A 16,981-nucleotide genomic window follows, 5' to 3' on the forward strand; every position below is an offset into this window, starting at 1 on the left:
ACTCGTCAACTGGGTCCCACCCCCTATATCACTTTAAAGTCTCGTCAACTGGGTCCCGCCCCCTATATCACTTTAAAGACTCGTCAACTGGGTCCCGCCCCCTATATCACTTTAAAGACTCGTTGACTGGGTCCCGCCCCCTATATCACTTTAAAGACTCGTTTACTGGGTCCCGCCCCCTATATCACTTTAAAGACTCGTCAACTGGGTCCCTCCCCCTATATTACTTTAAAGACTCGTTGACTGGGTCCCACCCCCTATATCACTTTAAAGACTCGTCAACTGGGTCCCGCCCCCTATATCACTTTAAAGACTAGTCAACTGGGTCCCACCCCCTATATCACTTTAAAGACTCGTTGACTGGGTACCACCCACGATATCACTTTAAAGACTCGTTGACTGGGTCCCGCCCCCTATATCACTTTAAAGACTCGTTGACTGGGTCCCACCCCCTATATCACTTTAAAGACTCGTCAACTGGGTCCCACCCCCTATATCACTTTAAAGTCTCGTCAACTGGGTCCCGCCTCCTATATCACTTTAAAGACTCGTCAACTGGGTCCCGCCCCCTATATCACTTTAAAGACTCGTTGACTGGGTCCCGCCCCCTATATCACTTTAAAGACTCGTTTACTGGGTCCCGCCCCCTATATCACTTTAAAGACTCGTCAACTGGGTCCCGCCCCCTATATTACTTTAAAGACTCGTTGACTGGGTCCCACCCCCTATATCACTTTAAAGACTCGTCAACTGGGTCCCGCCCCCTATATCACTTTAAAGACTCGTTGACTGGGTCCCGCCCCCTATATTACTTTAAAGACTAGTCGACTGGGTCCCACCCCCTATATCACTTTAAAGACTCGTTGACTGGGTCCCACCCCCTATATCACTTTAAAGACTCGTCGACTGGGTCCCGCCCCCTATATCACTTGAAAGACTAGTCGACTGGGTCCCGCCCCCTATATCACTTTAAAGACTCGTTGACTGGGTCCTGCCCCCTATATCACTTTAAAGACTCGTTGACTGGGTCCCACCCCCTATATCACTTTAAAGACTCGTTGACTGGGTCCCACCCCCTATATCACTTTAAAGACTCGTTGACTGGGTCCCACCCCCTATATCACTTTAAAGACTCGTCGACTGGGTCCCACCCCCTATATTACTTTAAAGACTCGTCAACTGGGTCCCGCCTCCTATATCACTTTAAAGACTCGTCGACTGGGTCCCGCCCCCTATATCACTTTAAAGACTCGTTGACTGGGTCCTGCCCCCTATATCACTTTAAAGACTCGTTAACTGGGTCCCGCCCCTATATTACTTTAAAGACTCGTTGACTGGGTCCCGCCCCTATATTACTTTAAAGACTTGTTGACTGGGTCCCGCGCCCCTATATTACTTTAAAGACTCGTTGACTGGGTCCCACCCCCTATATCACTTTAAAGACTCGTTGACTGGGTCCCACCCCCTATATCACTTTAAAGACTCGTCGACTGGGTCCCACCCCCTATATTACTTTAAAGACTCGTCAACTGGGTCCCGCCCCCTATATCACTTTAAAGTCTCGTCGACTGGGTCCCGCCCCCTATATCACTTTAAAGACTCGTTGACTGGGTCCCACCCCCTATATTACTTTAAAGTCTCGTCAACTGGGTCCCGCCTCCTATATGACTTTAAAGACTCGTCAACTGGGTCCCGCCCCCTCTATTACTTTAAAGTCTCGTCAACTGGGTCCCGCCTCCTATATCACTTTAAAGACTCGTCAACTGGGTCCCCCCCCCTATATCACTCTAAAGACTCGTCAACTGGGTCCCGCCCCCTATATCACTTTAAAGTCTCGTCAACTGGGTCCCGCCCCCTATATCACTTTAAAGACTAGTCAACTGGGTCCCGCCCCCTATATCACTCTAAAGACTCGTCAACTGGGTCCCGCCCCCTATATCACTTTAAAGTCTCGTCAACTGGGTCCCGCCCCCTATATCACTTTAAAGACTAGTCAACTGGGTCCCGCCCCCTATATTACTTTAAAGACTAGTCAACTGGGTCCCACCCCCTATATCACTTTAAAGACTCGTCAACTGGGTCCCGCCCCCTATATCACTTTAAAGACTAGTCAACTGGGTCCCGCACCCTATATCACTTTAAAGACTCGTTGACTGGGTCCCGCCCCCTATATCACTTTAAAGACTCGTTGACTGGGTACCACCCCCTATATCACTTTAAAGACTCGTTGACTGGGTCCCGTCCCCTATATCACTTTAAAGACTCGTTGACTGGGTCCCACCCCCTATATCACTTTAAAGACTCGTCAACTGGGTCCCACCCCCTATATCACTTTAAAGTCTCGTCAACTGGGTCCCGCCTCCTATATCACTTTAAAGACTCGTCAACTGGGTCCCGCCCCCTATATCACTTTAAAGACTCGTTGACTGGGTCCCGCCTCCTATATCACTTTAAAGACTCGTTTACTGGGTCCCGCCCCCTATATCACTTTAAAGACTCGTCAACTGGGTCCCGCCCCCTATATTACTTTAAAGACTCGTTGACTGGGTCCCACCCCCTATATCACTTTAAAGACTCGTCAACTGGGTCCCGCCCCCTATATTACTTTAAAGACTAGTCAACTGGGTCCCACCCCCTATATCACTTTAAAGACTCGTTGACTGGGTCCCACCCCCTATATCACTTTAAAGACTCGTCAACTGGGTCCCGCCCCCTATATCACTTGAAAGACTAGTCGACTGGGTCCCGCCCCCTATATCACTTTAAAGACTCGTTGACTGGGTCCCGCCCCCTATATCACTTTAAAGACTCGTTGACTGGGTCCCACCCCCTATATCACTTTAAAGACTCGTTGACTGGGTCCCACCCCCTATATCACTTTAAAGACTCGTTGACTGGGTCCCACCCCCTATATCACTTTAAAGACTCGTTGACTGGGTCCCACCCCCTATATCACTTTAAAGACTCGTTAACTGGGTCCCGCCCCTATATTACTTTAAAGACTTGTTGACTGGGTCCCGCGCCCCTATATCACTTTAAAGACTCGTTAACTGGGTCCCGCCCCTATATTACTTTAAAGACTCGTTGACTGGGTCCCACCCCCTATATCACTTTAAAGACTCGTTGACTGGGTCCCACCCCCTATATCACTTTAAAGACTCGTTGACTGGGTCCCACCCCCTATATCACTTTAAAGACTCGTCGACTGGGTCCCACCCCCTATATTACTTTAAAGACTCGTCGACTGGGTCCCGCCTCCTATATCACTTTAAAGACTCGTCAACTGGGTCCCGCCCCCTATATCACTTTAAAGACTCGTTGACTGGGTCCCGCCCCCTATATCACTTTAAAGACTTGTTTACTGGGTCCCGCCCCCTATATCACTTTAAAGACTCGTTAACTGGGTCCCGCCCCTATATTACTTTAAAGACTTGTTGACTGGGTCCCGCCCCCTATGTCACTTTAAAGACTCGTTGACTGGGTCCCACCCCCTATATCACTTTAAAGACTCGTCAACTGGGTCCCGCCCCTATATTACTTTAAAGACTCGTTGACTGGGTCCCGCCCCCTATGTCACTTTAAAGACTTGTTAACTGGGTTCTCACCTGAACGACATTGGAAACGATCATCGGCAACAGAGTGATGGGAAAACGAAGAATGTTGAACAATGACAGAGCTACAAAAGCCTTCTGGGCGTCCAGAAAACCAGTTTCCGACGTCAGAACATAGGTTGTAAATGTTGCCAAGGTTACCTGTCAAAACAGTTAAAAACAAGTTTAGTAAATAAAAGAGAGGCATGTTTAACACCACCTCAACACATTTAAAGTTTCTTTTGTTTTGTTTAACGACGATACTACGGCACATTGATTTATTAATCATCAGCATTTATGTCTAACATACGGTAGTTTGGTTGAGAGTTTGTCTTGTTTTAATAACACAAGATCACATTCACTATTTAACCTTCTGACTACTGCAGGCGAGATATCTTGCCTGACATCACGCTATTCGACATACTCCCCAATTCATATGTCCCACCGTTTTGCACACGACACTCACTGGAAAGACTTGTATAACAGTTTTTGTTTTTGTTTTGAAAATAGCTTGTAATTTTGAGTTGAAAAAGTGGATTTCGCAAGCATTTTTGCTTGACAATAATGGTGACATGTCATCGTCATTTTCAGGGATCGATAGCTGATTGTGACAGCTAATTTGATAATAAATTTTATCATTTTACCAACAACAAAAATCACCAAATATTGGGATATGAATCGGAGTTCACTTTTTAAAAACAATTCTGGTCAGAAAACCACTGTTATCGGGAATAATAGACATAAATACTGGCCACAAATTCTGGTAAGTAAACACGACTTTTTCGACATTAACTGATCTAAAAAATCATAAAAATTATAAAAACCCACGAAAATAATACTTACCGATTCAGATATGAACTTTATTTTATGTATTTATAAATTATTTAAGTGAATATACATGTATGTGAGTTAAAATAATAAACTTGTACCCACTTAACATGGTTTTTGTCAAAAATTAATCCAGTAGTCTAAAGGTTGACAAGCATTCTGAGAGTACTGCTAAAGCAATACATATCACCTACTGGGCACAACGAATTTTGCCATCCTCGTCCATTAAATCTGATGCAACATTATGACAGTAAATCACTAAGTAAAGTCAAAAGTTAAAGGGACATTCCTGAGTTTGCTGCAATTTTTAAGATGTTATCGACTAACAGACTTTTTAACGATTGTAATTACATATCAAATAAATTTTTCTGCATAAAATATTAGTGGATGTATATTAAACGTGTTTCTGATCGTTCTAATATTTGTACTACGTTAAATTTCATTTTATTTCCTAAAATAATTTTGTTTCATATGTACGGAATTATTTGAAGACAAAATCCAATTTGGGCTTCTTACAAATATTAAGATGAACAGAAACACATTGAATATACAGACACTGATATTCTAAATAAGAAAATATATTTAATATGTAAGTTTAATCATAGAAATATTTTATTAGTCAGAAACATCTTACAATGCAGCAAACTCAGGAATGTCCCTTTAAAGTTTGTTTTGTTTAATGACACCACTAGAGCACATTGATTTATTAATCATCGGTTATTGGATGTCAAACAGTTGATAATTCAGACATACATGTATAGTCTTAGAAAGGAAACCCACTACATTTTTCCATTAGTAGCATGAGATCGTTTTTATGCACCATCCTACAGACAGGATAGCACATACAAAAGCCTTTGGTATACCAGCTGTGGTGCACTGGCTGAAACGGGAAACAGCTCAATGGGTCTATCGGCGAGGATTGATCCTAAACCGACCACGCATCAAGTGAGCGCTTTACCATTGTTCCATTAGTATCAAGGGATCTTTTACATGACCCATCCCACATCACAAAGTAAGTAAATATTGTCACATATAGTTACCAGGAATGGAGAACACGTCCAAATAAACGTTGAAACTGCCTTGAGGTAAGCAGCCTTCAACAGAACATTCAGTTCCCGTGTTCGGATATCCAATATTTTGTCTTGAAACGAGAGCTCCCACGCGTACAACTTCAACACCTGGTAAATAAACATTGCAAATCTTGTTTAACAACATATTAACATCTCGTCCAAACAGCAGCTAGTATGTGTCAATCATGCCTCAGTCGTGTCATGGTTTAGCCTTCGGACATAAGGCTGGTAAGTACTGGGTTTGCAGCCCGGTACCAGCTCCCATCCAGAGTGGGTTTTAACAACTCAGTGGGTAGGTGTAAGACCTCTGCTCTCTCACTAAAAACTAACCCACTGTCCTAGACAAGCAGCCCTGGGCCCCGTTCCTCAAAGCGATCTTAGCCCTAAGATCACTGTAACTGCACAGCTAACATCTGCACTTACGTTGATCTTAGCCCTAAGATCACTGTAACTGCACAGCTAACATATGCACTTACGTTGATCTTAGCGCTAAGATCACTGTAACTGCACAGCTAACATATGCACTTACGTTGATCTTAGCGCTAAGATCACTGTAACTGCACAGCTAACATATGCACTTACGTTGATCTTAGCGCTAAGATCACTGTAACTGCACAGCTAACATATGCACTTAAAGGAAGGGACAATTAAGGCATTTGGCCTGGTATGCATATTCAATGATATATAATGCACATTACTGCTTAATATCAACAAGTATAGTCGTATAGTTAATTAATTAAACGATTAAATGTGACGGCTATTATATATAACGGGCGCAGCCATTTTGTACCATCTCAGTGAGTACGCCCTCTGGCGAGCTGGTGGTTACGTAATACTTAACGCGAACGTCAGGAATGAGCCTTTGAACTAGAGAAACACAATCTACCTGGTTTTTGCGGGATGATAAATAGTCATGCATTGCAATGTTCTGTAATAATATACATCCCAGTATGCCAGCAGTAAGTATATCCAGCACTATATATATTATTTTTCGATACAAAATAAAATTCGAAATAATTAACAATGTTTTGTCCATGCATTAACCTACGTACTGAAATGATACACGGAGTGTTTTCTTAGTTAATTGGTCTATGCTGTTAGTTGCTGCCACCTGTGATTCCTGATTGGCAGATGTGTATTTGATTGGTAACCAGACGAGCCAATTAATTGACGCTGTCTAGACACAAAAATACATACCGGTATTGTGGAATATTACCTGTCGCCCCTAAAATGGTAATGGACATGGTTTATTACTGTAAATAGTTCTGTAAAACTATTGATTAAGTAGACTTTTCCATCTAAAACCACAGAACTGACCAATTACGTAGTCCCAAAGAAAAGAAATTATCACTTGGGTATCGTGGGTTGTTGTTTTTGCTCCAACGTAGCATATCAATAGGCCTAATAGTGTACAGTTTTCCTTTGGATTATTTAACAGAGAAAAATACTATAACCCCATTTTGTTCCGTTAATGCAACTTGAAATATATTTAGTTAAATAGTTTATTATATTATTACATCATTTATGCTGTTTTACAAGTCAGGTTGATCAAAGAGAAGCGCCTTGTCGAAAATGACTGCTTTTGTTTACACTGTACATACAGGAGATGGTCAGGAGCTGATGTCACTTCGCCCCAAGCTATCCCACCGGACGTCACAAAAACGAAACAAAATGGCTGCCCCCAGTTAGCAGGAATAATCATGTTTTTTTATTAACTCTAAAATTACGTGTTTTTCATTTGCTAAAGTGTCAGTATGTGTTGGTGGTCCGGGTATGCATCTTTCCAACACATAAGGCTCTTGCTTGAGTTGACCCTACCTTTAATGTGATCTTAGCCCTAAGATCACTTTGTGGAACAGGGCCCAGGACAGTGTGCTTGAATCGTAATAGGATATAAGCACAAAAATAAGTTGTATGAATAATTAGTTATTTTAAGGGATGTTCCAAAACTGATTCCACAGTTTAAAGTTTAAACATACATTTTGATGATTTAATAATAAATATATTTTTGTAAAATTTAATTTTAATTGACATTGGGGGGGGGGGGGGGGGGGGGGGGTCTATGCTTGAACAGAGAAAGTTTAACATTAAAGTTTTGCATTTAGATCAGCTTCTCACAAACTATAAGACTTAGTCCTACTTTAATGAAACTTGGTTTATACATGTAGTTGCACCTATGGATATTCATCATAGTGTACTGAAAATGTTTATGGTAGGTAACATTTAATTCTGTGAAATTTTTGTTTATTTAAACCCAAGAATTAATACAAAGAAAAACAATCACACAGAAATGTCTGTGTTTAACAACACCACTGGAGCAAATTGATTTATTAATCATCGACTTTTGGATGTCACACATTTGGTAATTTTGACGTATAGTCTTTGAGAGGAAACCCCCTATATTTTTTCATTAGTAGCAAGGAATCCTATACATGCACCACCCCACAAACAGGATAGCATATACCACAGCCTTTGATATACTCGTCATAAGGCACTGGCTGGAACAAGAAATAACTGTACTGTAGTGTTGGTATGAAGTGCTCTTACTGGCACATAATCAAATGGGTCCAGCGATGGGGATTGATCCTAGACTGACTGCACATCAGACAGACTTAATTTACTACTGGGATACATCTTGCCCAAAATTGCACAGAGCCATGAGGTTAAACTAATAATTAGGGTATGTCCCTTCCCCCAATGTGATTAATTCTTTACCTTTCTTCTTTTGATCGTATAATTTTATTATTTTAAAATGCTGGGAGAGGCTCGCATTAATATATGCTTTCACTTGTGGCTGATCCCAAGATTTCTTACTTTAGATGATAATAAAATATATTTAAAATTATATAAATACAAATCTTTTTAAAACCCTTAATCTTAGTATGTTTTTTTTTTAGTTAAATGAAACTTAAATTTGTCTTCAGATTTATAGACCAAATTCACCAAATTGAAAATAATTTTGTTTGTCCGACTTAAATGCTGTATATTTATTGTATTTGAAATCATGGTCAGACAAAATAGCATACAAAAACATAAAGACAATTCAAGGTTAGTGTATAGTCAGTTTGTGTGAAAAGGAATCTGATGAATTGGCATATAACTACATGTATAATGAATAAAGTAAAAAATTCATATAAAATAGTGAAGTACGACTAGTGAAGTACGACTAGTGAAGTACGATACCATTTAAAACTTCATTTACGACCAATGAAGTACAACTAGCATTCCGTTTTGAACTTCGTTCACAACCAACGAAGTAAAAGTCGAACCTTCATTCCATTTAAAACTTTGTTCACGACCAATGAAGTACAACTAGCATTCCATTTAAAACTTCATTCATGACCAACGAAGTAAAAATCAAACCTTCATTCCATTTAAAACTTCATTCATAACCAACAAAGTAAAAATCAAACCTTCATTCCATTTAAAACTTTGTTCACGACCAATGAAGTACAACCAGCATTCCATTTAAAACTTCATTCATGACCAACGAAGTAAAAATCAAACCTTCATTCCATTTAAAACTTCATTCATGACCAACGAAGTAAAAATCAAAACTTCATTCCATTTAGATCTTCGTTCAAAACCAATGAAGTATAAATCAAACCTTCATTCCATTTAAAACTTCATTCCTGACCAGTGAAGTAAAAGTCAAACCTTCATTCCGTTTAGAACTTCATTCATGACCAACGAAAGAAAGAAATGTTTGATTAAACGACGCACTCAACATATTTTATTTACGGTTATATGGCGTCAGACATATGGTTAAGGACCACACAGATATTGAGAAACCTACTGTCGCCACTTCATGGGCTACTCGTTTCGATTAGCAGCAAGGGATCTTTTATATGCACCATCCCACAGACAGGATAGTACATACCTCGGTCTTTGATACACCAGTTGTGGTGCACTGGCTTGAGCGAGAAATAGCCCAGAGTGACTGTGTATTGAGAGAGTGCTTTACCACTGAGCTACGTCCCGCCCCTCAAACGAAGTAAAAGTCAAACCTTCATTCCATTTAGGACTTCGTTCACGACCAACGAAGTAAAAGTCAAACCTTCATTCCATTTAGGACTTCGTTCACGACCAACGAAGTAAAAGTCAAACCTTCATTCCATTTAGGACTTCGTTCACGACCAACGAAGTAAAAGTCAAACCTTCATTCCATTTAGGACTTCGTTCACGACCAACGAAGTAAAAGTCAAACCTTCATTCCATTTAGGACTTCGTTCACGACCAACGAAGTAAAAGTCAAACCTTCATTCCATTTAGGACTTCGTTCACGACCAACGAAGTAAAAGTCAAACCTTCATTCCATTTAGGACTTCGTTCACGACCAACGAAGTAAAAGTCAAACCTTCATTCCATTTAGGACTTCGTTCACGACCAACGAAGTAAAAGTCAAACCTTCATTCCATTTAGGACTTCGTTCACGACCAACGAAGTAAAAGTCAAACCTTCCTTCCATTTAGGACTTCGTTCACGACCAACGAAGTAAAAGTCAAACCTTCATTCCATTTAGAACTTCATTTACAACCAACGAAGTAAAAGTCAAACCTTCATTCCATTTAGGACTTCGTTTACAACCAACGAAGTAAAAGTCAAACCTTCATTCCATTTAGAACATTCTGTTTAAAACTTCATTCCATTTAGGACTTCGTTCACGACCAACGAAGTAAAAGTCAAACCTTCATTCCATTTAGGACTTCGTTCACGACCAACGAAGTAAAAGTCAAACCTTGATTCCATTTAGGACTTCGTTCACGACCAACGAAGTAAAAGTCAAACCTTGATTCCATTTAGGACTTCATTCACGACCAACGAAGTAAAAGTCAAACCTTCATTCCATTTAGGACTTCATTCAGGACCAACGAAGTAAAAGTCAAACCTTCATTCCATTTAGGACTTCGTTCACGACCAACGAAGTAAAAGTCAAACCTTCATTCCATTTAGGACTTCGTTCACGACAAACGAAGTAAAAGTCAAACCTTCATTCCATTTTGAACATTCCGTTTAAAACTTCATTCCATTTAGAACTTCATTTATGACTAACGAAGTAAAAGTAAAACCTTCATTCCATTTAAAACTTCATTCCATTTAAAACTTCATTCCATTTAGAACTTCATTCACAACCAACGAAATAAAAGTCAAACCTTCATTCCATTTAGGACTTCATTCATCACTTTAATTCGGCTGTCTTTGAACTTCATCTGCTTCACTTGAAGTTGTTTTTGCTTCATGGCCATGACTCCATTAATGGGAATGAGGAGAATCAAGACGGCAAGCCCAGCAAACATGGACGAGCCAACCGTGTCTGAAGAATTAAACAGAGTGTGTGTTCAAACTCAATCTGATTAAAATTAGCTCTACTGGTCTACCAGTAGATCTAACAACATTGCGTGGACTCCCATGTCCAGGTGACATTTCATCTATAAATAACAATTTAAATATCAACCAATTACACTTTGCCTTTTATAGCATTATTCGGGAGCATACACATTCTAAAAATATTGGGCGAGACTATTTAAGCAATAGGCGAACTTGTTGGTCTATTTCAACATTGAAAAAGACTGGGAAAAGTGCAGTAATAAACTCTGGATTGTATACTAGTATAAACAGATTTTATGGCTATACCATCACACAATTTTATATTGAAATTAGCTTCCGGCATACTTCGTAATTCATCCGAATTATTTTGTATACCCTCGGCATAATCCCGAATGTTTTCAAATTCTTTTCAAATCACTGGCATGATTTTGCAAGTACGGTTTTGATTGGTCGAATGAAAGGTCAACTGGACATGACCTCCAACAGGGTGCTGTTAGATCCACAGGTAATAGTAATTAACCAGTGGAGCTAATTTTAATTAGATTGGTTCAAACTATGAAAAATACAGGGGACAATATTTTAAGATCTTAGGGAACCGGAAGTCGGTTCACGTGAGTTTTACTTAGGTAACCGATTGTTCGGTTACGTGAATATAGTTCTAGTATCCAATGAGTCAGACCTATCAAATCGTAAAACACTTGAACTACGGTTCTATGCTACATTGGTGGTTCAAAGGTATTAAAAAAAATAAACTGATTTTCAATTTGACTTCTGATAGGGTACTTTTAATTTTATAAATTAATTGTTCACCGTATAACCAATTGACAGTTCACGTGATTTTAAAGTTGTGTAACCGACACGCGAACAGAATGGTTCTCGTGAAATATTGTGCCCTGAAAATACCATAGGGATTATTTTCTCACACTGGACTGAATTAACCAGCTTTTGCATGGTGCTAGATAAATCTTTCCAGTATCCCCACACACACAGACCCAGGGCTAGATGATTTCTAAATACGCCTGATGTCGTAACTCATGTTTTACTACGATTAACATCATAACTCATGTTTTACTACAATTAACGTCATAACTCATGTTTTACTATGATTAACATCATAACTCATGTTTTACTATGATTAACGTCATAACTCATGTTTTACTATGATTAACATCATAACTCATGTCTTACTATGATTAACGTCATAACTCATGTTTTACTACGATTAACATCATAACTCATGTTTTACTAACATTAACATCATAACTCATATTTTACTACGATTAACGTCATAACTCATGTTTTACTAAGATTAACGTCATAACTCATGTTTTACTATGATTAACATCATAACTCATGTTTTACTACGATTAACATCATAACTCATGTTTTTCTAAGATTAACGTCATAACTCATATTTTACTACGATTAATGTCATAACTCATGTTTTACTATGATTAATGTCATAACTAATATTTTACTACAATTAACGTCACAACTCATGTTTTATTATGATTAACGTCACAACTCATGTTTTATTATGATTAACATCACAACTCATGTTTTATTATGATTAACGTCATAACTTATGTCATTGCATAAGGTGAACTACATTTTCTGCATACGATTAAATGAGTTTGTAGGTGAAATGTTTATGAATCATTCTAGAATAAACAAACCATAGCTTACAAAATTGATATTTTGTTACTTTAATTAAATGGGCAAGAATTTTTTTTATTTACCATTGTGAGGTGTAGATAAGGCAATTCAAACCTCGGAACAAAATTATTTTGTAAGGGCCTCGGTAAACCTCAGCAACACAAAAAATATTTTGTCCCTCGGGTTGAAAACTGCCTCATCTATACATGTACGTCACAATGGTGATAGATTCTATTATTATACAAGCTTGTGTGCCATACTGATTTTATAACACAACTATCAGGATTCTTGTATTGCCTGAGAAAGGGTCGAGAGTAATATATGAATCCTGACAGGAGTTTCGTAAAGTCAATATGACTGAAACGTGAGTGTAATAATTTCTTTATTATCCATTTTCTTTTCTTTTTTTAATGAATAAAGTTAAAGTTTGTTTTGTTTGATGACACCACTAGAGCACATTGATTAATTAACCATCAGCTATTGGATGTTTAATGAATAATGTCAAAATGTTTCAAATATAATACAGAAGAAGACGACAAAATTACGTTATTTCTGACATTTCGTTAAGTGATGCTTCTCAAAATGACATCACTGATTGTTCTCTACTTACTGTATAGTAGAGCGAGGGCCAGACAAATCTGGAGGGGAGCGGACCACAACATCCACAGAAATCCGGTCACATCCTGGATCCGCTGGCAGTCCACCGACATCAGGTTCACGATCTCACCAACTGTCGATGTTTTCTTAGCTTCATTGCTGATCGTCAGGGCCTAAAATAATGTTCTTCATCTTTAATAACCATTCTGAGACGTAGCTCAATTTTCTTGTTCTGGCCAAATTAGCCTATATAACAATACAAGTTGTAGAAGCATCACGAGGGGTATATGGCTTTTTATGTACCCTCTGTGTGTTCTTTTACCCCGAGCCGAAGGCGAGGGGGTAAAAGAGCACACAGAGGGTACATAAAAAGCCATATACCCCGAGAGATGCTTCTACAACAAATTTATCTTGCCGACATGTTAAACCATATAGTCAAATAATCAAAATAACGCCAGACAATAATTGTTAACAATTTATTAATGGAGCCGTACCACGCGGACGCGAATGAAACCATTTGCCAGTGACGAAAAATAGTTCCATCGATAAACGAGTTTTTAACTTCAAATGTTTGTAATACGAAATTGTCTGAAACAGATATTAATATACTTGATTGATTATCAATGTTATTTATAATCTAATTATTGCTTTAGCATTACCGTAACTGGGGTGGCTGGAAACTGTTGGAAATTACAGACGGGGTATAAGAGAATTTGGCTCCGCCTACAGGGGTATAAGGGATTGTCCAACGGCAAACAACCAATGAGATTAAAGAATTTTACATGAAGGCAAGATAAGTATTCTGAGAGTTCTGCTAAAGCAAAACGTGTCCCCTACAAGGCTCAACACATTTTTGGATCTCCTCGGTTCAAGGGCCATAACTCTGTGTCAAATAGGTAAATTGCCATGGAAGTTAAACTTCACCTGTAACAGCTAGTACATGATAAAGCTATACACAAAATTTTATCTCAATATCTTTAGGCATTGCAAAACAATGGCCTGATAAAAATAAAAAAACATTCATGTCTCCTTAGTTCAAGGGCCATAACTCTGTGAAAAAGTGAGTAAATTGCCATGAAAGTCAAACTTGATCTTTAACTGTTACAGTACCTAATAAAGCTACACGTGGATACACAAAAATTCAAGGCATTGCATAAAAAAACACACATCTGGAAACTATATGTGATACAGACAGATGGACACACAGACAGATGGACATACAGACAGACAGACAGACAAAACAACAGAACAACACAGATGAAATCTATAGTCCCCTACAGGTGGACTGGTAGGGTACTAAAAGGTAGTAAGACAGCATAAAAATGTAACAACGGTCATTACCATAAATGCAATACATGTACCTGTATGTCAAGGGCTTCTAGAATATGGTAGCCCCACTCTCATAGCTAGTGATATTCAGTGTTGGGCTAGTAAATGACTACTATAACTAGCCCGACGGCTAGTGAAAAAAAAAACCAACCTTGTCAAATGTTGCATTTTACTCTTATTTTGTAAATATGAATATCCTGCCCCCTCTTGTAAGGGTTTTTAAGCTCTTTATGTGACATATCTGATTATAACTACATGTATTAGTAAAATTGCATTTATTTAAAGTTGGGACTAGTTAATTTTTAATCATGGCTAGTAAATATTTAAAATCACTGATCCCATGGCTAGTGTATTTTTATAAAATTCTAGAAACCCTGATGTTATAATGATTATTACAACCAAATGCAATACTGCCCATTATCATGAATATGTCATAATACTTATTACAATCAAATGCAATACTGCCCATTATCATGAATATGTCATAATACTTATTACAATCAAATGCAATACTGCCCATTATCATGAATATGTCATAATACTTATTACAATAAAATGCAATACTGCCCATTATCATGAATATGTCATAATACTTATTACAATAAAATGCAATACTGCCCATTATCATGAATATGTCATAATACTTATTACAACCAAATGCAATACTGCCCATTATCATGAATATGTCATAATACTTATTACAATAAAATGCAATACTGCCCATTATCATAAATATATGATGTCATCACATTTGCTTTTATATACCATAACACATTACGGCATTGTTAGATTATGTCATATCCTTTCACCCCTCTTGGAGAGTATTCCATAACAAGGCAAAATGGCAGACAGTGAAAAATTGCATGTTTTATCCTAGGAGATCTTAACAAAGTCAATATAGGTGATATGGTTTCTGTGTAATATGTGGAATCTATGTCAATGTAATGTGTTTTTCACGGTTTACATTTGGACAAAAAGTGGAGAAAATCTAACAGTAATTAAAGGTAGGAGAGTATGGTACACATGTAGTTCTTAGCAATTTGGTTCTAACATTAGGTCTCACTACACAGATCACTTCCGGGTGACAGTTCATTCATTACGGTCCACTATAGTTCCTAATTGGGACACATGTTATGGGTCACATATTCACTTCTAGCAAATGGTGAAGAATTAAAACAATATGTATGTTTAATGGTAAGCCTTCTGGCTGTATTTTGCCCATGTTATTTTGTAATATTGTGCATCGACCTTTTGGGACATGGGTATATAGCGCAAGTGACAGCCGGAGTGAATCGGTTAATGAACCACCTATTCGGACCGGTACTACAGCCAGATGCGGTCATATAGCAAAAAACTGAGACGGAAATGTTCTCAATTTTGGAGTGAAAATAAATGCTTATATAATGTATGTTTGCAATGGTGTATGTTGTTAGTGCCAACGAGAACCCGTTCTATGGGCAATCTTCGCTTGAAGTTGGGCAATTTAACATGGGTTTCAATGGCAGATGACATCTGTGTAGTGAGACCATAATGTAAAACATGAAATTACTGTCTATCCCAAAATATATAAGTTTAGCAAGCCAAAATGAAAATGTACTAGTGTAGCATCCTTATAAAAGGTAATTACATCGATGTGGATTTCAGCCGTGTATGGGGGCCCTATTTGGGTAAATAGTGCAAACGTAAATTTTATTTATTTTTATTATTTGTCTTTTTCTTTTATTTTTATTTTTTAGGGGCGTGTGTGTCAAAATGTATATTCTAGTATACTTACATGTAATAAATAAATTGATCTGAGTGTCTAACACTGAGTTTCTCATTGTAAAAGGTCAAAATTCAAGGTCACAAGGTCAATATCCAAATTCACCCTAATTTCTGTGATTTTGTGCATAATGCATTTTTTCGAATGTACAGTCATAATGACACACAGTTTTGATGGTATTGTGAATATATAACATAGTATTCTACTATGAAAGTAGAATTTGTATCTGCCATTAATAATATGTGGATCTTCATGCTGAAATATGCAGAAAAAAACAGGATTTCAACACTTCATTATGAAACAATTGTTGCCCATAGCAACAATTGATAGAAACTAATATTTTTAATGAACTAACTAGATAATTAGCTTCTTTGTATGTTCCCCATATCAAAACTACCAACAAGGTCATACATTACCATATAGTGGCTGCTTGTTTGATGACCATCTATTGTGTGGATGACCAAGGAGTAACAATGTGATATGAAGTTTTATTGGATGGTATGGTGCATCTATCTTTTGGTGTATTGGTTAGAGTTCATAAGTTACATGGCTCTAGTATAGCTTTTCATGGTGTAAATGACCCAAATTATCAAACTGACTTCAAACCAAGTTTGACAAAATCAGTCACTAGACTTTAAGGTCTCACTACACAGATCACTTCCGGGTGACAGTTCATTCATCACGGTCCACTATAGTTCCTAATTGGGACACATGTTATGGGTCACATATTCACTTCTAGGAAATGGTGAAGAATTAAAACAATATGTATGTTTAATGGTAAGCCTTCTGGCTGTATTTTGCTCATGTTATTTTGTAATATT

At 38.1% G+C, this 16,981-nt stretch overlaps 1 protein-coding gene across 1 annotated transcript in view; it reads right to left on the reverse strand.

Moving 5' to 3' along the window:
• The window catches only part of LOC121385805 (multidrug resistance-associated protein 1-like), an 83,371-nt gene that overhangs the window by 49,227 nt on the left and 17,163 nt on the right, over window positions 1–16,981 (reverse strand). The window contains exons 10-13 of the mRNA XM_041516594.1: window positions 13,083–13,242; window positions 10,642–10,802; window positions 5,459–5,596; window positions 3,606–3,752 (exon numbers count right to left, since the gene is read on the reverse strand). Coding sequence (XP_041372528.1) covers window positions 3,606–3,752; window positions 5,459–5,596; window positions 10,642–10,802; window positions 13,083–13,242 — 606 coding nt within the window. The remainder of the gene's footprint in view (window positions 1–3,605; window positions 3,753–5,458; window positions 5,597–10,641; window positions 10,803–13,082; window positions 13,243–16,981) is intronic.

The sequence above is a fragment of the Gigantopelta aegis genome, chromosome 12 (genome assembly GCF_016097555.1).
Source record: "Gigantopelta aegis isolate Gae_Host chromosome 12, Gae_host_genome, whole genome shotgun sequence".
NCBI lineage: Eukaryota > Metazoa > Mollusca > Gastropoda > Neomphalida > Peltospiridae > Gigantopelta > Gigantopelta aegis.